The 27,262-nt window shown below is 32.7% G+C and overlaps 2 protein-coding genes across 3 annotated transcripts; one reads left to right on the top strand and one right to left on the bottom strand.

Annotated features, from left to right (window-relative positions):
• The first annotated feature begins 1,305 nt into the window (after window positions 1-1,305).
• Window positions 1,306-19,767, top strand: LOC140040979 (fibronectin-like). 2 transcript variants are annotated; one of them, XM_072087293.1, is made up of 21 exons: window positions 1,306-1,520; window positions 3,868-3,907; window positions 4,512-4,790; window positions 5,260-5,526; window positions 6,186-6,458; window positions 7,164-7,430; window positions 7,923-8,180; window positions 8,615-8,881; window positions 9,171-9,449; window positions 10,070-10,324; window positions 10,787-11,065; window positions 11,559-11,825; window positions 12,421-12,548; window positions 12,989-13,084; window positions 13,792-13,858; window positions 14,143-14,289; window positions 14,865-15,002; window positions 15,201-15,318; window positions 15,783-15,853; window positions 16,217-16,349; window positions 16,820-19,767. In XM_072087293.1, the coding sequence occupies exons 1-21, from the start codon at window positions 1,500-1,502 to the stop codon at window positions 17,328-17,330; spliced, it is 4,161 nt and encodes a 1,386-aa protein (XP_071943394.1). In that variant the 5' UTR covers window positions 1,306-1,499; the 3' UTR covers window positions 17,331-19,767. The 2 variants fall into 2 exon arrangements, with proteins under 2 accessions (XP_071943394.1, XP_071943393.1); XM_072087292.1 differs by having other exon boundaries at window positions 16,214-16,349.
• A 647-nt stretch (window positions 19,768-20,414) lies between these two features.
• Window positions 20,415-25,873, bottom strand: LOC140039895 (L-lactate dehydrogenase-like). The gene is made up of 9 exons (XM_072085485.1): window positions 25,776-25,873; window positions 24,984-25,132; window positions 24,412-24,529; window positions 23,899-24,009; window positions 23,688-23,750; window positions 23,370-23,543; window positions 23,009-23,129; window positions 22,462-22,585; window positions 20,415-21,953 (listed from the first exon to the last, which is right to left on the bottom strand). The coding sequence occupies exons 1-9, from the start codon at window positions 25,858-25,860 to the stop codon at window positions 21,783-21,785; spliced, it is 1,116 nt and encodes a 371-aa protein (XP_071941586.1). The 5' UTR covers window positions 25,861-25,873; the 3' UTR covers window positions 20,415-21,782.
• Between the last annotated feature and the right edge of the window lie 1,389 nt (window positions 25,874-27,262).

Genomic DNA, 27,262 nt, shown 5'->3' with positions numbered 1-27,262 from the left:
AAGATAAGTTCTTTGCTCAGAGCCAGGAGTTTATTTAAATAAACAACTCCCTCCCTGCTCAGGCTGACCATGGAGGAAAATTTATTTTTTCCTCCATGGACTGACTAGTAGTACATCACCTACACAATTTATTTTTGGTAATAAACATATTTTGAAAGATTTATTTTTGCAATCAAAATCTATGGCTAATTCCACTCATAGTGAATCGTGTGTTTTTGCATCCGCGAAATGTTTGTCTAAATATTATAGGCCTGAATCCATTACATTACAAGAAGAGAGTGTTTCTCAAGTGATTTGTAAAGTGTTGGAAGCGCATTCATCAAAAATACTGGTTGTTCCTAGAATAAGGTCTTTTATGTTCTCTGCTGCTTCTCTAAACTCTTTGGAATTCTCTCCCTTTACATTATGATTACTATAAATCAACATCTCATCGCTATTTTTTTAAAGAACTTAAAAATCTTTTTAACATCTAATACAATTAAGCGCCTTTGATTTTTACTTCGGTTTAGTTTATACTGGCGCTATACAAATACCTAAATTTGACTGATCAAATTCAAAAGAGCTCACCAACCTCTATAAAATATTCATATACATATAAATCTCAGATAAAATATCATTTCAAAATTACGTTCGGGAAATAAAAAGTTTGAAAAAATGATATATGCAAATCTACGGCTTCCACTGGAACAGACGAGATGTGTAATGTGACTATTCTAGCTTGTATATGTTTTTTTTTCTAGGTACCATTACTCATCATTTTATTTTAATAATGGTATAGTGTAATAAATAACGTATTTATTAGCCCCAGGGCGTTTATTGTAATCAGGAGAGTTTTTAGAGGGCCGTTTTATTATTCAAGGGAGGCGTTTATTTTTTGCGTGTAAATGGATGTATAATTCAAATAAATACCCTGGCCCTAGATATGAAAAAATACAACACAATTAATACCGAGTAAAAATAATATACAGTAAAAAGTGTATTAAAATGCTTGGTAATGTAGATCATGTCAATCAATGAATTCTACTAGGCCTACCTAATACAAAATTGTGTATTGCATGTGGCGGGGCGGAGCATGATGTTCTATGGGGGAATTTTATTCGAGAGAGGCGCTTATTCAAAGAGGGGTATTTATTTGAATAAATACAGTAGTTAGTAGTAACTGAGAATTGTAATTTTTTGTAAAAAAAGAAAAAATTTACTTGCGCATGTTCAGTAGTTCGTTGTCATGGACTCAATGAAGCGTGCATTTCTCTTTGACAATTGTTTTTTAACAATAGGCGAACCAAGTACCAGGCTGCAATTAAACGCACACTGAATCTAGTTAGTGGGTTAAGTAGGCTGCTTAAATAAGGTTTACAGAAAAAATGTCGACTTAAAATCATATCGTATCAATCATTTTGTTTACTGGGTGTTCTTAGTCAGAAGTAGGCCTACAACTGGTTTTTGGAACATTGCTGTTTGGTTTTGATCTCTTCTCAACACTCTCGGCTGGGCGTACAATGATTCCGACTGTGTTTTCGGTGAGTAATAGTATACGGATTATCAACTGGGTTGTGGCAGGTGATATTATAAATATTATGTTTACATAACATCTATTTTCTTTGGTTGTTTACTGTGTTTGATTTTAATTTTTAAAACATAGTGAATTGGTAGGCCTATAATAAAAAAATAAAGATTAATAAAATCAGACTTGAAAAGCAGTTTTAGTTAAATAAAATTTAATATTCTTAAAAGGAAAGACAAAAATAAATGATTAACCAAAAACCTACATTTTTTTGATATTTTTCTTTAGGTAAATAATTTGTTTTCATACCAACTTTTTGGTCAAAATAATTATTTGATAATTGAATGGCATATTCACCAACAAAATTATGTTTTAAATATTTTTTTTTCCAGTGGAACAATATAGTCTATGATATCAGCAATGATATGAAAAACACAACATTTTTTTAATATAGGCCATTTATGTCACATAATAATTATTCATTTGACAAAAGTTAGTAAGAAAACAAATTATTTACCTAAGGAAAAATATCCAAAAATGTTGGTTTTTGGTTATTAATCACATATAATAATTATCTACCCAATAAACTGAGTTTTAAGCCTTGTCCGGATGGAAAATCTGGTTTAAATGTAAGCGTTTATTTTGCAGCTTATATTAATGTTAATAATTATATGATTAACATATTAATTACAAGATGCAGTGTATATATTTCTCACTTTGGATTGTTGTATTTTTTAAAATTTCGTCGTGAAATGGTTTCCCGATTAATCGTACGATCAAAACGGTACTGGGTATGATCAACTAGCGTTCGTGTTCCCACCTAATCATCCATTCATAGAAGTACTGATGAAGATATCAATCTGTGGCGACAATAGAATGGACCCGAGACCTGGCTATCTTCGACTTTTAAATAATAGAAAGTTTAGAAAAATGTTTTTGTTAGACTAGAAATGTACGTTGTATGTATATAGAAAAATGAGGTAAAGGACATTTCAAGAACTAGTGTTACTGTCAATTTCAGTTATACTGTAGTAGTAAAGGACAGACACGATAGGATATTGCCTAAAAAGTTCTCTTTGGTGAAAATGTTGAGTTTCATTAATTGTAATAATTGCTATATTTCTAGGTGCAGCTGCTGACAAATTTAATGGTAAGGCCTAGTGTATACTTCATACCAGTGCCTTCTAATATAGACAATTTTTAAATGATTTTATTTTTATTTAAAAGTGGACAAAATATAATGTCAGTTGATATTCAGGACCCTCTATTTGCATATCAAAGCATGGAGCTATAAAATTAAATTATTTTAAAATTAAAATCTAATTATTAGATAGCTCGACCATGATCAAAGAATTGTTATAATTGAACCAGAAAAAAAAAATTATTTAGCACATAATTTAGATTCATTATTATTAATTTGTTATGTACAAATTACAGTTTAGTCATGATTCCAAACCTACTCAGACTGCAGTATTCTGGCTTACTTAGGCTACTGGAGTCTTTTAAGGATCACAAGTCATGCAGAAAATCTTCCCAGCTTTTGTCTGGATCAGGATTTACATATTTATACTGGGTAGGTCCATGAATCACCACAATGCGGCCCTCAACAATACCCTACGTTTAGCGTATTCTTTTCTTTGTAAGCCTACGATGTATTAACCAACATTGTATACTATAATATTACATTGTCCCACTTGGTTTAGTGAATATTTCTACTATAGGATGTATCATTTCAAGTACTGGGTAGGTCCACATTAAAAAAATTAAACAATGTAATTGTAGTTTGTGCTGTTCTTAAGTTATTTAGTGGATTAATTATTGATATTTACCACCAGCCACCAGTTACATTGTACAGTATTTTAAGCAGACATGAAATTTACAGTAAACCTTCCAGTAAACGACTAAATTTTAGTGACACTTTTGGGAAAATTGAAAATTGAATTGTATTTTGTGCTGTTCTTAAGTTATTTAGTGGATTATATTAAGATATTTACCAATGACCACCAACTTTTGTTACATTGTGCAGTATATTCTAACCCAGGCTTCAATTTTGAAATTTACAGTTATGTGTTATAAAACAAATTACATTCAGTGTCTACTTCCAGTGTCTAAAAGTTTGGAATATTTGATGTTAAAAAGATTTAATTTTAGTGACAATTTTGAGACCATTGAAAAATTGAATTTCTATATTCCCAAAACTCCGCCAACTTATAAACCTAAATAGACCTAAATAAGTTATAAGTAAATGTAGTTTTATCATCCAAACAAACTTTTTTTCCAAAATTGTTATCATCAACATCTTTTTCCATTTATTTCTCTTTTCTTTCTTTTATATTAATACTGTATTTATGTTTCTTTTCTAGGTTGCGGCTTTATTATGTTTGGTTTGCACATGCTCAGCAGGTAAGACAGCTAGTATTAATTATTATTATCCTACAAACTGTATCTGTAATTCAAATATTGTAGATCAATTAAAGTAAAAACAATAGGGGCCTAACCAAAATGTTTGCAATACTGAATTATTACAGTCACATTTTTTCATATTTTAACATTTAAAAAGAATTCATTAAAGATGTATTGTTCCCAAAAACATGAAAAATGAAGATTAATAAAATCAAATTTAAAAAGGCCATTTTGCAGTTATAATAAAGTTATTCACTTAACTATTAAGTGACATCAAATGGCATATTCAACAAAAAATTTTTTAGAGGGACAATATATCTTTAAAGTCAAACTATAAAGAAATGATTGTCCCAACGATTAAGAACCCTCTAAAATAAAAAAATTAAAAATAGTTGTTTTTTACCAGTTAACAGAATATTCAATCACAACTTAAATTGTATAGTTATACAGTACTGCAGTAACCAGAGCTACTGTACATCTCACTTTAATTTTGAATATTTTTAAAAATTTAATATATTGTTTGAAGGTTTGCATGGCGAAATATACATGGTGTACTGCAAACTTCAACATTTTTAAATTTACCAAACTATTTTCTTCCTTTCAGCTGTGCTAGAAACTCCTGTTCTTGAAGATTCCACATTTCAAAATGAAACTGCAATTCAAGTTGATTGGCAATTTGACGCCAGTGCACAACCAATAAGTCATTTCATCGTAATGGCAACCGGAAAGTTTTTTGATACCGTTACCCGTGAGAAAACGATAGAGGCCAGTGGTCGTAGTTTGTTGTTGACTGAATTAAAATCTGGAGAAACATATGCAATTTCTGTATTAGTTGTAAATGGGACTGACAACTCTACAAGCAGAGAGATAGAAGTTAATACAAGTAAGTCATTTTCATTTTTTTTAAACACCCATACAGTAAGCCACTACACCTGCAGGGCCCCCCCCCCTAAAAACTTAGAACATTTAAGACAATATTCCATTCATTGTAAGTCTTGGTCGTGAGTAAATCCATAAAAACTAATTATGAGTGAAAACAAGATTTTTTTTAAAAAGATAATGCTTAAAGCTCTGTCTATACTATCAAACTAGTTTGACAAAAAAAAGTGTGATGTGACCAAATATGGTAGTGATATGCCCAAATATGGTAGTGATATGACATCATCATTTCCATATATGGGCACATGATATTTTTTTTTTTAAAGTTTGATAGTGTAGACAGAGCTTAATCAATAGTACTAGTAATCAAAAGTATACAGTATTGAAAACGTCAAAGCAATCTATAAATATTTCATTCAATTTCTTACTATTATTATTATTAAATTATTTCATTCAATTTCTTATTATTTTAGTGGTGTTTTCCCCGGAGATTGAAACAGTATCATCATCTTTATCTACGTTAAGTTTTCGGTGGAGCCTACCAGATGGAGAAATGGCCAAGTCATTTAATTTAAATCTCAGTCTTGAAGGAGTCTTAAATTTTGATCAAAAGGAATTAGATGGAAATACCTTTGATGTAACCTACTATAATCTGTCGTCTTCAAGTAATTATGAAATCTCAGTCTTCAACGTTGGTTACAATGACGAGTTTATATTTTCATCTGCTTTTTATAGCACAGGTAATGATCCTAATTTTTAAAAATTAAACATTTCTTTAAAATTTTAAGAAGATCTATCTACACTATCAAACTGGTTTAACAAAAAAGTATGATGTGCCCAAATATGGTAGTTATCATGTCCATATATGGACACATCACATTTTTTTGTCACATGCTATACAGTTTGATAGTGTGGACAGAGCTTAACCAGGCGTAACTAGTTTCTACTGTAGGTGTGATTTCAATAACTCTCTGTCCACACTATCAAACTGACAAAAAATGTGATGTGCCCATATATGGACATGGTGATGTCTAGCTGGGCTCCAGACGGAGTTTTTTCTTAATATTAGTAAAAATAGAAATATTTTTGCACATATGGCGTTTCATACGTGTATTACTTGAGTTTGTTTCAGACAAAAATCGCAGTCGAAATAAAAACAACTAAATAACACAAAAAAACAATACAGACTTGGGGTAAGTCTAGGTGATGTCATATCACTACCATATTTTGGCATATCACACTTTTTTTGTCAAACTAGTTTGATAGTGAAAGTAATTCGACAGTACGTACTGTACATGGGACGTGTTGCCTCTGCAAATGTATCAATGATACAATGTATCATAATCACTTTTTTCATATATTTATAAGAAATTCTTTTAATTATTTTCTCTTTTTGTAGATATTCCTGATATTCGTGTAGGTGTCGTGTCTATAAGCAATACACAGTTCACCATTAACTGGTGGGCTGAAGATCTGTTGTATTTAGCTGGTCCATTCCTTGTTGAATATTATGGTGAAAACATTGATACCCTGAATAGAAATATAACTGTCGATGCTAACGACAGATCTACGGATGTCACAGGGCTTATTTCAGGCGAAACCTACGTCGTTACAGTTTCCATGTCAACAAGAGTGTCAACAAAAACGAGTAATTTGACATATATTACAACGGGTAAGTTGAATTAATAGATGCGTTAAAATGCAAGCGAAGCAAAATGGCCAGTTTGCAATCCTTTTGCTTATACTATCATGCTTACGTGGGCAGTTTTCACTGGTGAAAAGCCAGCCAATTCTTGGTACTGTATCTATTTCCGAAGTATCATAGGATTATTTGGTAATACAACATCACATGTGTTTCACATGTATCTAGTAGTAACCTAACCCTCAACTTAACCTTACACGATACAGGCACCACATGTGATATAAATGAGATGATGTATTACCAAATATTCTTATGATATTTCGGAAATAAAGAGTATGTGAAGATTAAAGCAAGGCTAATTTCTTCCCACTAGAGACGCAACACATAATCCAATGTAAGGGATTTGACCAATCACAAGTGATGGATTTATTCGACTGTCACTTGTCATTGGTCAATTCGTTTGCATTGCATCCTAGTGGGAACCAAGCTTGACCGTCATTGATACATTGTATCTACATCCTTGTGTTGTGTTCTAGTGGTAACCATGCTTAAGGTTAATTTGTATCTACCTTTGTCAGAATGTATTTAGCGGTAACCAGTAAAATGATTGAAAACAACAATTTTAGATTTGTTAATTAGTTTGAATCTTATGGCTTATATTGCTTCCCCCCTCTCCCCCTTTCAAAAATTATAAATTATCTAGAAATTAAACTGATTCTTATTCTTTTCTTTTAGCTCTCGGTACACCTACATTTAACAATCGGTCTCAGACGACAACCACCTTTACATTAAGTTGGACATCGAATAATGGCTTTGTGGAATTCTACGTATTAACGTATGAAGGCGTGGACATAGAAACAAGACAACAGGTTTTAACGGTACCAGGCAGTGATTCTGAAACTACAATTACGACATTGTTGACTGGTGTTGAATACCGAGTTGAAATAGTTGCTTATAGCAACAATCAATTCAGCCCTTCTGATACTATTCGTATATCAACAAGTATGTATTAGAAAAAGTGTCTTGTTTTTTTAACAATATATTTAAATATATCGTCGAAATATAGTATGGCAATAAATTGGATGACGGTAACAGCATTCTTATTATCTCAATATGAACAATAGCAGTTACCTTAATATTAAAAAAGACAAAAAAGAAATATTTGTAAACAGAAAACAAAAACAAACATTGAAGTCTTGACAATGTGATGTCATCGGTATGTCATCACGATGGCACTACAAAACATTGTGTTAAATCGCGACTGTATAAATACAGGCTCCCTAATATGTATATTGTACTGAAATAAAAATGTGTTTTAGAGAAAAATAAACTTGTAAAGAGATGAGGAACATATGTATGGAATGAACACACAAAAGAATGAATATTTCTTTAAATATTTAATTGTCATTCTCAGTGTCATGTGATGTGAGGATAGTTTTTTTTAAAACAAATGGCCACTTTTACAATTGAATTTGTACTTTTAATGTTTTTCAGCACCAAATCCTGTGGAAGACTTAGTAGTGACTTTCAACGAAACGGGTCACCTACGAGCTGATTGGGATGCCCCTTCCGTTGGGTTTTTTGAAAACTATGAAGTAGAAGTACACAATTCAACGTCGCTTGTGATCACTGATACAACGTATGCAAACGGCTATGAGTATTTTGATCCAGACCCAGAAGAGACGTACACAGTGTATGTTACAGTTTTAGCAAAAGATGGCGAAAGAAGCATTCAAAAATTCGCTCGAAATGGTCAGTGTTTTTATTAATTCATCAGTAGAAAATTACTTCCATTTATTGTCATTTGCATATAAAATATACTTAGAAAATATATACAAAAACAGATAAATGAAAAACTAACAATTACAAAGTTCGTTCAGACATGAAGCATTTGAGCCACAGCTGTTCAAGCTTTGTTCAAAATGCGTGTTTCATTAAAAATCACTTTGAAATGCTGGACCATCCCGCACGATGCGAGACGGTTGGGAACTATGCTACTGAATTTGTTCGTAAAAACACACTGTAATTGCTAGATAGATATATTAAATCACTGAAAATTATACACACAACAACTTACAAAGTCTAGCTGACAGCTTGGTGAAACTGTCTTGACACGCAAGTTATTTTACCGACGAACTTGATCTCATTATTGAAAATTATATATTATTGATATTCATCATTTATAGGTGTGACCACATCGGTTGGGGATATTGTTTATGAAGTGAATCAGACATCCATAAGGCTGATGTGGACGCCTCCTACCGATACCTACACCTTAGTAAGAGTTACTTGTGGAAGTTGCAGTAATGATAAAGTACAGGATTTCTACACCAATGACGTACCTGATTGCATATACACAAACCTATCACCCGGAGTAGCTTATTTTATCACTTTTGAAACATTTTTAAATGAAGAGAGTATTTCAGAAACAATTGCTTTACTACCCTCAACAAGTAAGTAAATATATTATAATTGTTGAAATGTTAATGTATATAATTTATTTTAATTCCAAGTTCTCAAGCACAAAATATAAATTAATTTAAAATTTAATCGTTAATTATATCTCAACTGCAGGTTGTAACAGTAAGTAAAAATAACGTTTCGCCAACTATCAGTTGGCTTTCTCAAAGCGTAGTGGGGAATATGTCACCGTTGACCTCCAGATGACGGGGTCAACATATTGGTCCACACATGACTGAGTTTGTAACATTAATTTATGTTGTAACTACTATTTTTGTTCAGTTCCAGACACGCCTACTGTTGAATCCGCAAACAGTGCAGGACTTGATTTTATTGTCGTAACACTGAGTGATGCAACGTGTACGAGCTGTAAATACATAGGACAACCAACATCAGAGCTAGGCCAAACGCTAGGCTCTGTTACAATTGAACCTGAAAGCTCACAGACAACGTTTGACATGCGATTTGATCAATTACAACCTGGTACACGATACAATATAAGTGTCGTGGCTGAAAGAAATGGAGTGCTTAGCCTACCAGCTGAGATTGTTCAACAGACAAGTAAGTTTCTATTGATTAATTGATTGTTACATCATTTTCTTATATTTACTGAATTTTTAATTGAACATATTTTTATATATACTGTATAGTCTCTACTTTTTATCCCAATTGTATTTTTGTAAGTTCAACGTTTTCAGCTTTCGGCTGCCTGTTGATCATCATAGTTTGTTTTATACCATAATAAATTTTCAAAAAAAAAAAAAATAAATTAGTTATACAAACTGTTAAAAAACAAGAGAAATTTGAGAATTGTGTTGTTTTTGTGTTGTTGTAGTGTTAATCTATATTGGTGCACTTTTTTTGTGTATTTTACTGTTTTATTTATATATGATATGCCAGTTTTTAAAACAAATTTCTGTTAATTCTTTTTAATATTAAATTAAAGATACTATGATTATGACATTTTGAAAACACTGTTAATTGATCACGCTGACCCTGAATTTGGTCAGGTGTCCGGAGATACTTATGGGCTATATGTTACATTTTTTTTTATCAACAAATACGCTTTGTATGAGACCATGTAATATCAATAACCCGTTTGTTAGTAACAGGCTCAGAAATGCCGAATGACCTATATTAGGATTTGGATTAAATTTCCTGTATATTTTTATCGTAAACAGCTTTAGCACAGGCTACAAACATTATAAAGAAAGCAAACACCACTGCTGTCATGTTGTCGTGGACCCCACCTCAAGGCCTATATGACATGGTTACTGTATCCTGCTTTTGTGGTGTAACACATACCAGAACCAGTGATGCTGAACAATTGGTTGTTTTTAGTGAATTGAATTCAGGTTCTTCAGAATTTGTAACCGTACACACTGAAAGACAAGGGTTTGAGGACTCTACAAAAGAGATATTCCTTATATACACTGGTAAGAAATTCATTATCTATAGGGGCTTTCTCTTTTCCCAAAAAAATGAAAAAATTAATTATCAAAGGTCAATTACACTGATGAGCGGTAACGATAATAATAATATGGAATCTATATTCCTTATGACTAGCACACACAACTTTGAGCGTACAGGCAGGTTGCGCTGAGGATATAGATACTATGTAGGACAAGCTACGCGGTTTTACGCTTACCGTTACTCATTGTGTGTGTTAATTGGCCTTTATGCTAGTTTTAAGCATATATTTATCATATTTGCTGCTACTGTATAGTCTCTAGTTTAAAAAGTGCACCAGAAAAAAATGTGGTTTGCTCTTTGAATCCCTGGCTATAGGATTAGCCATCAGAGAAATCCTGGGATTTTGATATGATTTGAACCCTGGTATTGGTAAGGCTCCTTAACATGTTTCTATTTGATTACGAAAAATAAATTGATTTATTTAGTTCCCGAACCAGCAGAAGACGTTAACATTTTGCATGTTACAACGTCCTCTATCACCGTTCAAATCAGAGACCACGACTGTACAGGATGTTTTTACCATGTAACAGCGATGTCATCCGATTTGGACAACCATACAGTTGTCATGCATGACCGGCTAGCCTCAGTCTCAATATTTGATGTTGAATTGATTGATCTGTATCCTGGTACAGAGTATTTCATACAAGTAGTAGCAGAAATTGAAGGCCTTAGGAGTTCACCTTTTAACATAACAGCAACGACAAGTAAGCAACAATATTTCATGCTTTAATTCTTTACAATCCTTTAGAAAAAAGTACAAAATCAATAACATGAATTGCTAACAACAATTGCCATTTATTCAAATTTACTATAGATTATACAGACTAAAACTATACCCTTTTGAACATCTGCAAAATTTAACAACTTGTAACCAGGTTTGCATAGTGTGACTACAATTTTGTTGTAAATTGGGAGAAAAAACACACCAATGAGAGGCCTGTTTTTGTTACGAGATATCTCGAGTTGTTATTGCGCACACATGTATTGCCCATGGTATTAAATTGACCAATCATAGTAATCAAATAGCTCACCAATTATGCTTTCTCTCGAGATTTCTCACAGGTTGGGTATGTGTGAGTAAAAACATGTAATATATCGAGAGATTGATACGTATTACAGCTTGTTCAAGCTGTAATAATTTTTTTAAATCAACAAGCAGATTTAAATTAATGCAATTTATACCATTTATTTTTACAGCTCCAATTGCGATTGAGGATATTCGATTTTCTCAGATAACCTCATCCGGTTTTACGATGTTTTGGGACAAACCCGAGGGCGACTTTGATGGATACGTCATTACCCTTCAACCGTCTGACTCTGAGATACCAACTCTATCTGAATTTTCAACGTATTATACATTTAAAGATTTACTACCTTACACGGAGTACACAGTGACATTGGCTGCTGTCGCGGGAACAAGTCCAAGTGCTGACACTGTAGGAACCATAACCACTTCACAAGGGAGTAAGTATAAAAATGAATATGTAAATTAAACATCATGAATATTCATTCATATGTAAATGTGATTGTATGCAAATTAGTATGTAGTTTAGTGAGGTAGTGTTGAAAGACATGGTATAATTGTTTTCTTTTTCCAAGGGTCAAACAACCTTTAATCATAATTTTCTCTCTGTTTATGGTATAATTTGTATTTTTTTCCACAAGGTTTATTTACATAATAATTATATATAGTTAGAATGTATTAACTTGTGTTTTTACATACATACAAGTATTATGATCGTAGTAAAGTTAGGTAAGCAGTACAGCACTCTTTTTGAAAAACATGGTGTAAGCAAACTTTCTCAACAATAAGTTAGTAATTATGCTATGTATGAATGACTTAATAAATTGAATCTGAATCTGAAAACTTAATTACTAATACTAGAGTTTATTCGCCATACAAACTGTTAAACAAAAGGGATTTTGGATTCAAGGTTTTATTCAATAAAACGAAAATTTACATTGTAGCCAAAGGCTAAATTGTGTAAAATTTTACAAAATATTGCACATATAAAAAAGTTATCACATAAATTTACTTTTTCAATTATTTTACCCTCAGTTCCAGGACCAGTGACAAATGTAGCAGCAAAACAATCAGAATCAACAATAGTCGTAACTTTCAATCCTCCACTGGAAGTATTTGGGGTTATAGAGGCCTACACTATTAACAAAATTGGAGAATTTCCAGTTAGTATTTCTGTTTCTTGTACAAAAATATCTGTTTCTAAAGCACTCATGTTATCACTATAATTGTGAAATAGCAAAACAATACGAAACACAGAAAAAACTTTATACGAAGTGCTGTCTCCATTGCGATGACAAGTTGTCCCACGACAACAGGAAAAACAAATTTACTTTGATGCCGAATAATATGTAGCATGGTCGTGTTTAAAGCTCTGTCCACACTATAAAACTTTATGTGACAAAAATTATGATGTGCCCAAATATAGAAGTGATATGCACAAATATGGTAGTGATATGACATCATCATGTCCATATATGGGCACATCACATTTTGTTGTCACATTCAGTTTGATAGTGTAGACAGAGCTTAAGAGTGCAAAAGAGTGATTTGTTATACTTATTATATATTATAGTTATATTATAGTTTTATTTTTTATTTACAGGGATTACCAAGTGATTCGGATGTGAGGTTACTTAATGCTCATCAAACAGTGGTTGCGTATGAAAACCTTCTTGCTGGTTATAATTATACATTTGTTGTAAGTGAAATACATTTGTTAAAAACACTTTTTATTTTATGCAATATCTTAATCAAGGTGTAAGTTAAAAACACTTTAAAAAAAATTGCATGCAGTATTTGTTGATATAAGTTTGCGGTACATCACGTATATTAGTTTTGAAAAGAACTGTTGAGTTTCTCTAACTGCACTAACTTATATCAACATATGATTTCACCATGCAAACCTTTAAACAATATATGTATGCAGTATCAATAATCAAATTCATATTTGGTGTCAATCATTATAATTGTGGAAATTATTCTCATATGAACCTTCACTGTTTCATTTTTATCCTTAAGTTCTATCTACACTATCAAACTAGTTTGACAAAAAATTGTGGCCAAATATGGCAGTGATATGCTCAAATATGGCAGTGATATGACATCATCGTGTCTATATATGGACACAACAAATGTTTTTGTCCTGTTAAGTTTGATAGTGTAGACAGAGCTTTATAATCATAATTTTTAGCATCATCATTACTACTATCTAATAAAAATCATCTTCATTTTCATAAAAGTTTTTATTATTGTCTTTTCTCATGTGTATATTTATTGGGTTCTTTCTTTTATAAGCATTTGCTTCTGGAATTTTCCCCTTTTCTCTAATTAAATCAGTAATTTTATTTGTTATTGTCATATTGAAATTGTCATCTAAAATATAATAAGTTGTCATTGTCATTACAGATCCAGGCCAAAAATGCTGACAATATTGGAGTTTCAGCATATATCTCTAGTGTTATTCCACCAAATGGTAATTTAGATTTTCTCTATAATATTATTCTCAACTTAACTTTCTTAGCATTACTTCTAAAGGAATTTTGGAAAGTTTAACCATGTCTTGAGCAAATTGTTAGTAAAGATTTTAATCAAATACTATTTTTTTAGTAGAGGTTTTAAACAAATAATATTTTTTAGTAGAGGTTTTAAACAAATAATATTTTTTAGTAGAGGTTTTAAACAAATTATAATGTTTTAGTAGAGGTTTTAAACAAATAATAATTTTTAGTAGAGGTTTTAAACAAATTTTTTTTGCAGAACCTGAGCCCAGTACAATGAAACCAGAAAAGGTTGCAGAAAATTCCATTACTAATTCATCTTTCACTGTGTCTATAAATGACTTACTGTTTTCCGAAGATAATGGGCCTGTTTCCACATTTGTTATCATTGTAGCTGAACAACAAGGTATATGTTTCTATTTACATATTTTAAAGGTTATAAGACCTTATTGATTTTGTCAGAATCTTTATTTATTTATTCTTTGCTTAATGTTTATATTGTCTGTCAATTATCTTGAAATCAATTTCATCTAGTTATGTCAATTTTTCAGAGTATATTCCTTATGACCATGGAATCAATGTGGTTAGATTTTCATGGTGCGCAATCAAAAATTTAATGAAATCAAGTTAGGAATCATATTCACAAGCATATATCATAATTAAACCAAATTTGGTCATATTTCATCACATGGTAATACAATTTACGCATATAGCGCATATATATATTCAATGACGGTAATTGAAGTCATGGCACTAATGTCTAAAAAGAACAAATGTTACCATAAATAATTAATGCATTTTACGTTAAAGGCCAAATCTCAATTAGCGAAAGCTGATTTATTTTGGTTTTTTTTGTCATATTTGTTAATGAAGTTTTTTTATATTATGTTATGAGAGTGACAAATAAAGTATTTACACAATATTAATTCTACTTATATATAATTGGAATGATCAAATTAATTTAAATATATTTTCTTAAAGCAATTGGTGATTCAAAAGGGGGTGAAACAGGGGCATACCAGGATGCAACGCTACCAAGCTGGGGCCAGGTAATCAACAATAACCCAACCCCAAGATATCAGACAAGTGAACCCATTGACTACAGCATTGTAAGAAATGGTATGTAAAACTTATAAGAAAAAATGGACGATTTATTTTCACTTAGTATGGTGATGTAGTCTAATTGCCTCAAGTTCTAGTTCTAGTTCTATGTTGTTAGTATTCCTAGTGTTGAATGATACAGCCAACTATTCCTAAATTAGTCTCCCTAAAAAAACAGGCACTTATATATATATATTGGTTTTTCCTTTTTATTAGCTGGTAATCGTAAAAAACGTGCTACAGATGTTACCATAAATGTTGGCTCTGTTGACTGCAGTGCTGCATCTGCCACTACCTTCTGTAATGGACCACTGAAGCCAGGAAAAACTTATGTGTAAGTTTTCTGTTCATTCAAATTGTGGTTTAAATTAAAAGAAATATCGTTCCAACTAGAACAATTTACTACTTTTTGTTTCTGCCTATGTGCTGTGTGTTTAGTACAGTACTGTAAGTGGACAAAATGCACTGCTCATACTGTTAAAATTAACAGTTATTTATTTATTAATTTAAAAAAACTTTAAAACCCTAAAGCTCTGTCTCTATCAAACTAGTTTGACAAAAAAAGTGTGATGTGCCCAAATGTGGTAGTGATATGCTTAAATATGGTAGTGATATGCTTAAATATGGTAGTGATATGATACCATATATGGGCACATCACATGTTTTTGTCACATAAAGTTTGATAGTGTAGACAGAGTTTTAAGATTTCCATAAAAACCAACAAGCAACAATATTCAGTTTAAATGTTTGTCAATAGTTCATATTGTAATTTGCATAAATTTTGTTTTCTTGTTTTAGATACCAATTCAGAGGCTACTACAACACAGACTACTATTCAGATACACTCTACTCTGAACCTATTACACTTAGTAAGTTAGTTTCTGTTTTCATTGAGAGATGTAATGGCAGATAACACTGTAAGCCTCTGTCTACACTATCAAATTTTATGTGACAAAAAATGTGATGTGACTATATATGGACATGATGATGTCATATCACTACCATATTTGGGCACATCACATTTTTTTTGTCAAACTAGTTTGATAGTGTAGACAGGGCTTTAGAAGTGTACAAATTATTTTAACTTTTAATAATAAATACGTTGTATCAGTCATATTTATAAACTTTATCAAAATAAACTTAAGTTCATGATCTTTGAATGGACTGTTATTACTCTATGTGTTATAAATGTCTGCATGTTATACAGCTATTTTGGTATGTTTTCTTAGCAGATAGTGAAAATGATGGTAAAGGTGATAGTGAAGAGAAAGATAAAGAAGTTGTCATTATTTCCATTGTACTGGGATTAATTATCTTGCTTCTCATTGGTGTTATGATTATATTGGTCTACAGTTATCGTACAAAGTAAGTACATACTTAAGTTTTTTATTTCATACACATCTAACAGCGAGCACAAACTCGCCAATTACAGGATGAATAAACTATTTTATACTTTATCATGCTTATAAACTAAGTCTCATTTGAGGCTTAGGGAGTGGAGTTGAAAGAGTCATGACTTACAACACTGGCACTAGGTCAGAATTATTCCTGGACCTTAGGATTGGAAGGCAAGCACTTTAACCACCAAGCTACAGCTCCACATTTTACTCGTCACCCATCATCTGTCTACACTATCAAACTAGTTTGACAAAAAAAGTGTGATGTGCTCAAATATGGTAGTGATATGACATCATCGTGTCCATATATGGGAACATAAAGATTGATAGTGTAGACAAAGCTTTTTTTTTCTTTTTTTGTCAAACTAGTTTGATAATAGACAGAGCATAAGTCCTTCCTCCTACTATTAATATAAACTTTGTTATTACTTCACAAAGGAATAAAGTACTGCGAACAATTGTGGGCAAGGATGGAACATTCCGTGAGGCTCCAACGACACGTGCAGATGTTAATCTTGTGAGCATGAAGATCATGAAACCAGAAGAACGATGGGATCTGAACTTTGCACAATTTGAATCAAATTTCATTCAAGAAAGAAAAGGATCCGCAAATACCTCAATTGAAAACTTGGTAGAAATTGGTAATGGTCATGTAGGGCCTGGGGGTATAGAAAATGAAATTGATATTGAGGAAACATCATTTACACTTCAACAAAATGAAATGAGCAACGGTCATGTAGGGACTGCGGGTATGGAAGGTGATCTTGAAATTGGGGAAACATCATTTACACTTCAACAGAAAGATAATAGAGATTCTACGGATGTTTTAATAGAAAACAACATAGAAATGAGTAATGGTCATGCAAAAACTGAGGAACTTATTGAGGATGAAGATAAGAAGGAAGATGCATCAGTTGCAATATCTAAATCTACTATCGATATAGAATAAATTTAAGTATAAAGAATAAATTAAGAAACTTACTGGAATATTGCTAATGTAAACCCTGTTCTAATAGGAGTATTGCTAATGCAACCCTTGTTCTAAATAGGAGTATTGCTAATGCAACCCTGTTCTAAATAGGAGTATTGCTAATACAACCCCTGTTATAAATAGGAGTATTGCTAATACAACCCCTGTTATAAATAGGAGTATTGCTAATGTACCCTTGTTCTAAATAGGGTTTAATTCAATCATCGCTGTTCTAAATAGGGGTATTGCTATTATTGCAATCTCTGTTCTAAATCGGAGGATTGTTAATTTAAAAATATTAAGTATAAACATTAATTTGGAGCAATAGCGCACACACCACCGATGGTATTTAGGGTATTTTGAGACTACTAAATAATGTGTCCTTTGTAAACTACTAGATGGTACGCTCGCTTCGCTCGCGTACCATCTAGGTCGTGCCCACAGATGGTTCTCGAATACATAATAATTTCAGCGTTAAAAAACTGGCGATTTCAAATGTACGTACCGCAGGACAATAATACATGTCGTTTACAGCCTACAGGAACGAATAAATAGACACTGTGATTTATGTACTCAACTAAAATTAGCACCATGGGAATTACTTCCGAAAGAGAAACCAATTGTTGAAGTCAAATTTAAACAAACTTAATTTGTGTTTTGTATGTAACATTAGGGTTGAGGGATGGGGAAGAGGATGGGTGCAAAGAGGAACAATTTTTAAATATTATTCTTTATCCATTTAGTAACGAAATATTAATTGAACTTATTCAACCTTATGTTCCTAAGCGGTCTCTGAGATCTAGATCTGAGTCTCTTCTTGCCCATATATTTCATCCTTCCACTAAGTTTTATGGAAATCGTTCATTTTCTTCGGCATCTGTTTCTCTATGGAATGCGTTGCCTATTTAAACCAGTGTCTTCAAATCTCTCCTCAAAACCGACTTTTTAATTTGTAAATTTCTAAATTGTTCTGTCTTTGTAAAGCGCATTGAGGCTTTCAGCATAATGCGCTATATCAAGTACCAGTTATTATTATTATTATTATTATTATTTTCATGTTTTACAAATAATATACCACTAAACACAGTAAAACATTGCGATGTAATACTTTGTTGAAACTATCACCGTCCTAGTCGATTGAAATAGTACAGTAGGCCCTACATGTAACGATACATCACTACGTGTATATGTTTATATAATGTAAAACAATTTGTGAAAACCACCTCTATTCGGGAAAATCATAAATTCGATTTAATCGTCAATAAATATTAAATTATCTAACTCAACTTAATTAGTAGGCCTAATGGTTTTCAATTGTTTCTTAGAGCCAATTCATACTTAAGTTGGTTCCTACCCTACCCACCAAAGTTGTTCTGCGTTTAGGGCATGTGATGTACCGTAGGCCTATCCTCTACTGGTTTTACAACGCTACTCATGCCAGTGAGGGAAGGGTGATGATGTGGGTGGTTTAACTGCAATAATAAAGATTTATACATAATATACGGCGAGTGAAAACGCTAGCTCTTTATCCGTTTAAAAAAAATTTATATCCAACCTCTGCAGCACAGATTGAAAAAAAAAATGGATCGAATTTCTGTTATGAGTATACAGTACTTGCCTTTACGACGCCTGAGGGAATAGACACTTGTGGAACAGAGATTGGAATGTTCCATTCATCGCAAATCAATACATTTGTATAAACGTATATTAAATCTATCAAAATAGTATTTTTTAAAGAAAATCGGCCTGTCTTCAACATTATGATGCTGTACTCGAGCTGTTCAACCGGTTTTCAGCCATTAAAAACAATTATCGTAGGAGGAGATAGGAAAATGCGAAGCATCCTCGTATTATCGTCTGCGGGTATTTTTCCAGACGGACATCCATTAGACAGTGTATACCACGATCGAAAAACACCCCTATTTGGGGCAAATCGTTGAACCTAAATTCGTTTTAATCGTCAATAACTAATTATCGAACTCAATTTAATTAGTAAACAGGGTTACATCAGGCGGTTAAAATCAGTACCGAAAGTACGAACCAACTTTATATACCATCGAGTAAACATTCTAGAAATAACGCGCGATTTACCGAATTTTGCCCTTACGTAAATTTATATATAGATACCTTGATGAAAAATATATATAAATTTATGTTTTTTTTAAAAAGATTTGTAAGTTAGCATTCCATTTAATTCTAGTGCCTTTAAACAAAATATTTAGTAACCAAACATTATTTTCATGAGATTGTTTGAAGTCACATGTATGTAAATTAAAGTTAAAGACTATTATTGATATTCATAAATATTGGTCACAGGTTTGCATCCATGGCAGGTATACCCTTTTGTGGTTACTTTTTAAAAAATGGTCAGCATTAGTTTTATACATATTTATAATATTTAATAAACGTTTTGTTTTTGTAATTGTGTTTTATTGTAATTCATTTTATAGAAAAAAAAGACAATGACGTTTAACAACTATGAGCGCCCACTGGCTAAACCCAGGGGCCCAGAGCTTTAGGGGCCCCAGAGCATGAGCAGTCTCAATGTAACTACCCAGTGTTGGAGGGCCCTTAGGAGTGCTAAACCAGGGGCCTTTGCCCTATGCGTTACACTGTGCCAGTTGACTGAGCGGAGTAGTAGCTGGTTGAAAAGTACTAGATACAATACCAATGCCAGCTCATTCTCCTCACAATGAATATAAGTCTCGCCTTTACCTACTGTATATACTGGCACGGATTTAGGCGCGGGGGGGGGGGGGGGGGAATACAGGCTTTAGCTCCCTCCCCCACCCCACCTAAAATTTAACAGCCATATCTTTTTAAAGTAAAATAATGAGTATTTATATCCCTATTTTTATGCAACCCGACAGATCGTTTTAATCATCATTTATGAAATATTTAGCTCCCCCCCCCCCCCCACTGATCTATAATGCTGTATCCGCCCCTTATATACAAAGTTATTTATTTCAGAATTATAGCTAGGCACATGAGAGTTTGTGTTGTATTTCACTACGATAACAATTAACAAAGTCAAAGTCAAAATGTTCTACTTATTTAGCTTTATTTTCAAGATCGTGAATAATCAAACCTTGATTAATTTAATAATGTTACATCCTGTTTGATCATCCAGCAATCAGTTATTTGTATAGTAACACTACTCTTAAGCTCTGTCTACACTATCAAACTAGTTTGACAAAAAACAGTGTGATGTGCTCCTACTACCGTATTTGGGCACATCACACTTTTTTGTCCAACTAGTTTGATAGTGTAGACAGAGCTTAACACTACAACTCTAAAGCTCTGTCTACACTATCAAACTTTATGTAACAAAAAAAATGTGATGTGCCCATATATGGACATGATGTCATATCATTACTATATTTGGGCATATCACTACCATATTTGGGCACATCACACTTTTTTGTCAAACTAATTTGACAGTGTAGACAGAGCTTAAGAGCCTTCCTACAATTACAATAATTTCAAATATTATTTTAGTGTACTCTCTAGTCTATCTACATTCATTGTGTTCAATAGTTTTCAACAATAATATATAGCACCTTAATATTGCAGTGGTGGGAAGAATTAGAAAGACATTTGCATACTTTTTACCAAAATTACATAAAATAAAAAAAGGTTAAGAATACAATATTGTTACACTAGTAATATTAGGTCAACATATTTTTGGTTGCTATGCTACAGTATTAGTAAATTGCAATTTCTAAATTGGGTATTGCTAATTCAACCCCTGTTATTTTACTATTTCATTTCATTTCATTTATTTATTTCACTTTACAAATATATAAATATAAAGTGGAGGAGCCTAAAAGAAAGCAAAGCTTGTGGTGAATAGGCTCCTCAAAACAAAACAAATAAAATATTAATAATATAACACAATTAGAAACTCCAAAAAAACAACAATTAAACTAATATCTTTTCTCTAACACATAAGTTTAACATGTTTAAAACTAAAAAAACAAGTAAAAAATAGATTATATAAATTATTTAAGAAATATCAAATATATCAATAATAAAAGAATTTACAAAGAACCTTCAACCAATAATAGTTTAAATTGACGTTTAAATAAAGCACAGTTATGAGATTTTTTAAGAGATAAAGGAAGAGAATTCCAGAGTTTAGGTCCAGTATATTCAAATTTAGTAACGCATTTAATTCTAAGTGTTCATTAATTTAGACCTAAGATGTCAGTGGCCAAACAGATTACATTTAGTATGTAAGTATATTGTATATACAATTTTCACAACAATGCCAAAACACACATACATTGATTATCAATCAACTAACTGTGATGTTTCTGTCCAACACTTGGGCTTTTTGCACAATTATTCTGAGCATGGGGAAATTATGTTCAATAAGGCCATCCCACTACTACTAACAAGTATAAAGTACCAATACAGACTGCGGCATATTCATTCCCCCAGATCTATTCCCTGTTGTACATCCCATAATGTAGTAGCGCTTTTTTGCAGTTGTTGACGTTCCGTAGAATTCAAGTTCTGCTTGACAACATGGTCGACGCCATCGCTGCCAAGAATGCAGGGTAGGCTAAGAAACACTTCATTTTCAATTCCATGGTAATTCTGTAAAAATAGTGAATTTCTTGTATACTATACTACAACTCTGTCTCTCTCAAAGAGTATTGTCAAATATTTTGGTTATTATACAATATGTTATAATCCATACAGTACTTTAATTCTGGCAATTATGGCAGTTGTATTGCATGGTTAGTAGGGAAAGGTAAGAAGTACAAGCCCGTAGACAGGGGGGTTCGTAGGAAAGAACCCGCCTTTTCCTGAAGTGCCCTTTTCAAAGAGAGAACATTAGTGAAATGTGCTAGTAAATAGGCCTAACTCATGACAATTTTTGTCAAATACTATATTAAGCAGACACATTACTGGACAAATGCCTACATTTTATTTTTTGTTCAGTTGCATATGCTTGCAGGAGGAAAAAAGAACCCACATGCAAAAATCATGGCTACGTGCTTGAAGTAAGAACTTGATTTCTGAATTTAGAGTAGAAACCAAACGGGTAACCAGTACTAAAAAACAGAAGTTTACTTAATGATTTAGAACAATATTACTGTACCTTGACTATAGTAGACACGGCAAAGACACTTCGTTCGTTTCTCATAACGGAGGCAGCAAGCCTACTAACACTCAGACCAATAGCCCACGATGTGTAGCCCTTTAGCCGTATCACTTCATACGCACTTTAAAAAAAAAGAAATTAAATAGAAATGATATATGTTTATAACAAGCCCACTAAAGGAAAACTTACAAAGATGAGCGGTAATGGTAAGCGGAAAACCATGTAGCTTGTGTCGAGTGGAATCTGTATCTAATCTGAGCGGAAACTGACCGTCCGCTCCGTGTTGTGCATAAATGGTTAACAGGAATAACATAGATTCTATGTTTCTATTACCGTTACTGCTCGTCTGTGTAAATTGGCCGTAACATTGAAGATAAAAGCACTCTCTAGGGCTTAAAAGACAAGCCAAGGAGTAAATAAGTTGTGGCTGATAATGCATTGTATATTATTTCCATAATAAAATCTATCAAGGCATGACAAAAAACCCCAATTCAGTGAAATGGTTAATATCATATCTAATATCTACATATCTAAATTAATTTACCTTTCAACAACCTGTTTGTGGATGCCATACCAATGATCTTGGTCATCATCCTCTCTACCAACTAGGGGGTTGAGTGAAGAAAGCGGCACCCCAGCTACGTTAGCAGACGACCAAACAGGAACTGATCAAAAGCAAAAAGAAGTTATATAAAATTGAATTTTTACCAACACCGATGAAAACAGTCCAACCTTCTAATCTTAAGCTCTGTTTACACTATCAAAACTTTATGTGACAAAAAAATGTGATGTGCACATACATGGACATATTTGGGCATATCACTACCATATTTGGGCACATCACACTTTTTTGTCAAACTAGTTTGATAGTGTAGACAGAACTTTAGGACAAAATAAATTCTTACCACTGGAGTCACCATGCTCCCCGATGATCCACCCATGACAGCTTGTCGGATAAATGTTGAGCTTCTTTCCAAGTAAAAAACGGAAACGACCCGTGTCTAGGTTGGTACCACTCCCAAACACACGGTTACTAGGCAATCCGCTCAACTTCCATGTAATGTACGTCAAAATGTCAACTTTTGTGATGACAAAAAAAAAGATTTTTAGTAAATAAAATGGATACAATGCAGATTTAAGAATTGTATGACTGGTTTTGGTCAATTATCAGAGTTCTAAAGCCCTAAGTAAACACACAAATAAAAAACATTACTGTTACATACCTGGGTTACTGACCACTAGTATACAAGTGTTTGGACTGTACTTCACCAACTGGGGAACAATACCTTTAAACAGAAGACAAAAACAAATTGATTGAATTGAGCAAATGCAAATTTTACACATTTTATAGACATTTTTTAAATTACTCTGAATTAATATAATAATTAATAACTTTTTAATGATTATTTTAATTTGAAACAACTATGTCCTTACATTTGAAGATATCTGCATTTCTTTGCACAAGGTTCAGGCGACTCTCACCAATTTTCTGACGAGCACCTGCAGTGATTATGCACAACTTTGAGCCAGCAGTCACTCGATAGTCTGCAAATAATATAAACCAAGTTATAATTATTTTATTTCTTTATACTGGGAAGCCTGTTCAGTAGTTCTCCCACAGGTGCCCAGTATGTGTGAGTGACAGTGGCTGTAACCCCCTACTCATCTCGAAAGATGTGCTATGTTCTTAAAGTGCACAAGAGCTAGATGTGTACACTGGACCTATGGTTTATAGTCCTTATCCAAGAAGACTCGTTCTACCACAAGAAATATGGAGCAAGTGAGACAGTTCCACTGTCTTAACCGCTCACTTACTTATTTTGAATAACCACAGATCCATTGTCTTTTTGCTATTTACAGTAGTTGAGCTACAAGGATTAGTCTTTTGTCTTCTGTTTATTTGTCCAGTACTTCTGTTATCATTTGCAACTGCAGACACTTACTGACCTGTACTTCCACTGATTTTGACTCCTTTAAGAAAAGCTAAGCCATGTTGTAGATCAAGTACTTCTCCTTCTAACTTATCCTCAACCACATCAACAAGAGAAAGTTCACTACATACACCCTGTAAAAGATAATTGTATAGACAGGAAATTCTCTCAAAGCCAGAATATTTAAGGATTTTCAAAAGGAAATCATGAAAACCATAAATTTTTGGGTCAATAAATTAGAAACAGTCCATTTTAAGAAGTGAATACAAAAAAAAAAGATTTAACTTAGAATGATGCCCCATGTTAAATTTGAACATTGGCAGCAATAAGGTTGTATATTATACAAATAATCATATGTTTATTAGTGCAATGAGGCAAATAATTTCAATCGCCTCATAAAAATAGATAATTTTATGTTCCATCGAGTGAAATTATTTGCCCTATTGCACAAATATTAAACATAATTTGCCCAGAAAAATTCTGACATCAGAGTTTGATAGTATGTCTATTAAACTCCATGTGACCCACAAGCATCCAATCAAATGACAAGAATCTATTCAGGTGTGATAGATATAAAGCCTTACATACTTGAGTTATCAGACTAAAGGCACATGCCATTCCAACTTGTCCTACTCCAACCACAGTCACTTTTATGTTGCTGCATGTTGCCGCTTCATCTGGCAATTTGCCGGCCAATGGTTGCTCTGCTCTGGTAGGATGATATCTTTCTATTTTATCTAGCAAAAAACACATAATTAGGCAATTACAAATGAGCTAGTTTTATTATTTATGTCACATTTTTAAAACTTGGTATACCCATTGACATGGCCATTTCATGTCATTTTGTGCATGACACAGAGGATCCATATTTCTGTATGTACATTGACATCTTTCAAGGTGATTAACAACAAACAAAAAACGATTTTTGTTGAGTAGAAAATTATTTAGAGATAATTGGTTCAGTTTATTTAGGTATAGGAATTAGGTTGATTATAGGGGTTGGTAGATGGCTTTTAAATTGTGCAACTGATTATGATGTCAATTCCCCATCGACATCCCTGAGGACCGAACCAGGAACCAGGAAAAATGATGTTGGGAATAGATAGGCGACATCAATATGGGATGGGACTCGAGCTGTCCTGAAATAAAAAATCCTGCAACCTTTTAACTTTCCAAATGGGGCCCCTCTTGATCTACCTCTGCCTCAGTGTGGCACCACCCTCCCCCTTCGGGATCTGTTTCTGCATCACATACTGTACCTGGTAAGTAGCTGAGTTGGGTTGAACTACTTCGAGTATACTGCACAAAGCTTATCCAGGTACGCCGCCTGCAAGAGACTGAACATAAAATGCAACATTTTAAGTATTTATAAATGTTTACCTATTGCAGATTCGTCATCTTTTGGCCAAAAACTTCCCAGGAAGCGTCCGACCATCCAAATGAGAACAGTTATTGTGTAAATCATGGTTACCGGTACATTAATGCAAATTTTAAAAACGCGGTGTACGTTGTAAATATGAACATCAGAAGTGGTGTACGTGAGTAATCGCTCGATAACTTAAATAATATCAAAGAGCGCCACCCTTTTAACAATAATGAATATTCATTTTGAATTTTCGCTTCCGGTAATTATCATAATATTTGTTCCGGTTCTTTATAATTATTCAGGTTACTCAGGTATGAATCCAAAAAATAGTATAGAGGACAGTGAGGCGTAGGTTTACATAGTATGTATATAATAATAATAAGAACAAAGAAACTATAATTGTAATGTCCACCAACTAATAAGCCTATATTAAACAATTTCAAAGTAGTTAATCTGAAATGAATCCGTGAGGACCTTGATTACGGTAATTGGATAAATTTGAAAGTGGCCTAATAAAAACGATGGGATAAAAATTTGCACTTGCACAATGGGGTAAATAAGAAGAAAACGAAATCTTCAAGAAGAAAGTGATAATAGATAACTTAAGACCTATTTAAATAAATAAATAATAGCAACAAATAAATAAAAAACATTCGAATAATATTTGAAACTTACAAATAGGACCGTAACTATTTCGTGCATGTGTAGACTGTAGATACTTTAGATACAATTGGATTGTCAATAGATTCACAAACCTGCAGCACGACGTGAGCATGGTTTTGCACTAACAATAATAAAATAATGATAATTCCTACCCAATTATACGATTGTATAGCTAAAACCCTCAATTAAAAACATTCCATATCATGATGACGCAGTTATTGGGACCGCCCCTAGCTCTCCGATAATGTTTAAATGATTATAATAATATTATAAGGCTGCTTTTCATAGGCTTACTATATCGGTCAGTCATGTTAAGTATGTTTTATGACCATACGGTGAACATTTTTTACCGGTACTGATTTATCAATTCGCGTGTATAAGGCATAATGAAAAGATAAAATCGTATATATCATAAATTCCATACGTTTTATTGTTATGATTATATAACTTTCGATACCGGGTATTTTGCTGTGTGTATGCGTTGTGTGAACTACCCTTTAAAAAGAAATATGCTTAATCTAATTGATTTATGAATGTTGAATGGAAAAAATGATATTTATAAACTTATTTTAAATGATCCCTCACGTGGAAAACAGGTTGTTTTATCCGGATGTGAAAACAATGTAAAAAACTCTAAAAATGTTCAAAACCATATTTGTAAATTATAATATTTATTAGGTTATTAGCTCTCCATTTAAACGAAGGAACTAGAGAGTTTCCTATATAAAAAGTTCAACATATTCACAAGTACAATCATGGAGTAAATATATTTACTCCATGACAATCATGGAGTAAACTCCATGGTACAATATATTAATAGAAATGAAACCAATTTTCA

Source organism: Antedon mediterranea, chromosome 2, assembly GCF_964355755.1.
Source record: "Antedon mediterranea chromosome 2, ecAntMedi1.1, whole genome shotgun sequence".
NCBI classification, from domain to species: domain Eukaryota; kingdom Metazoa; phylum Echinodermata; class Crinoidea; order Comatulida; family Antedonidae; genus Antedon; species Antedon mediterranea.
The sequence above is the reverse complement of the archived record's forward strand: the minus strand, read 5'-3'. Positions and strand labels throughout refer to the sequence as shown.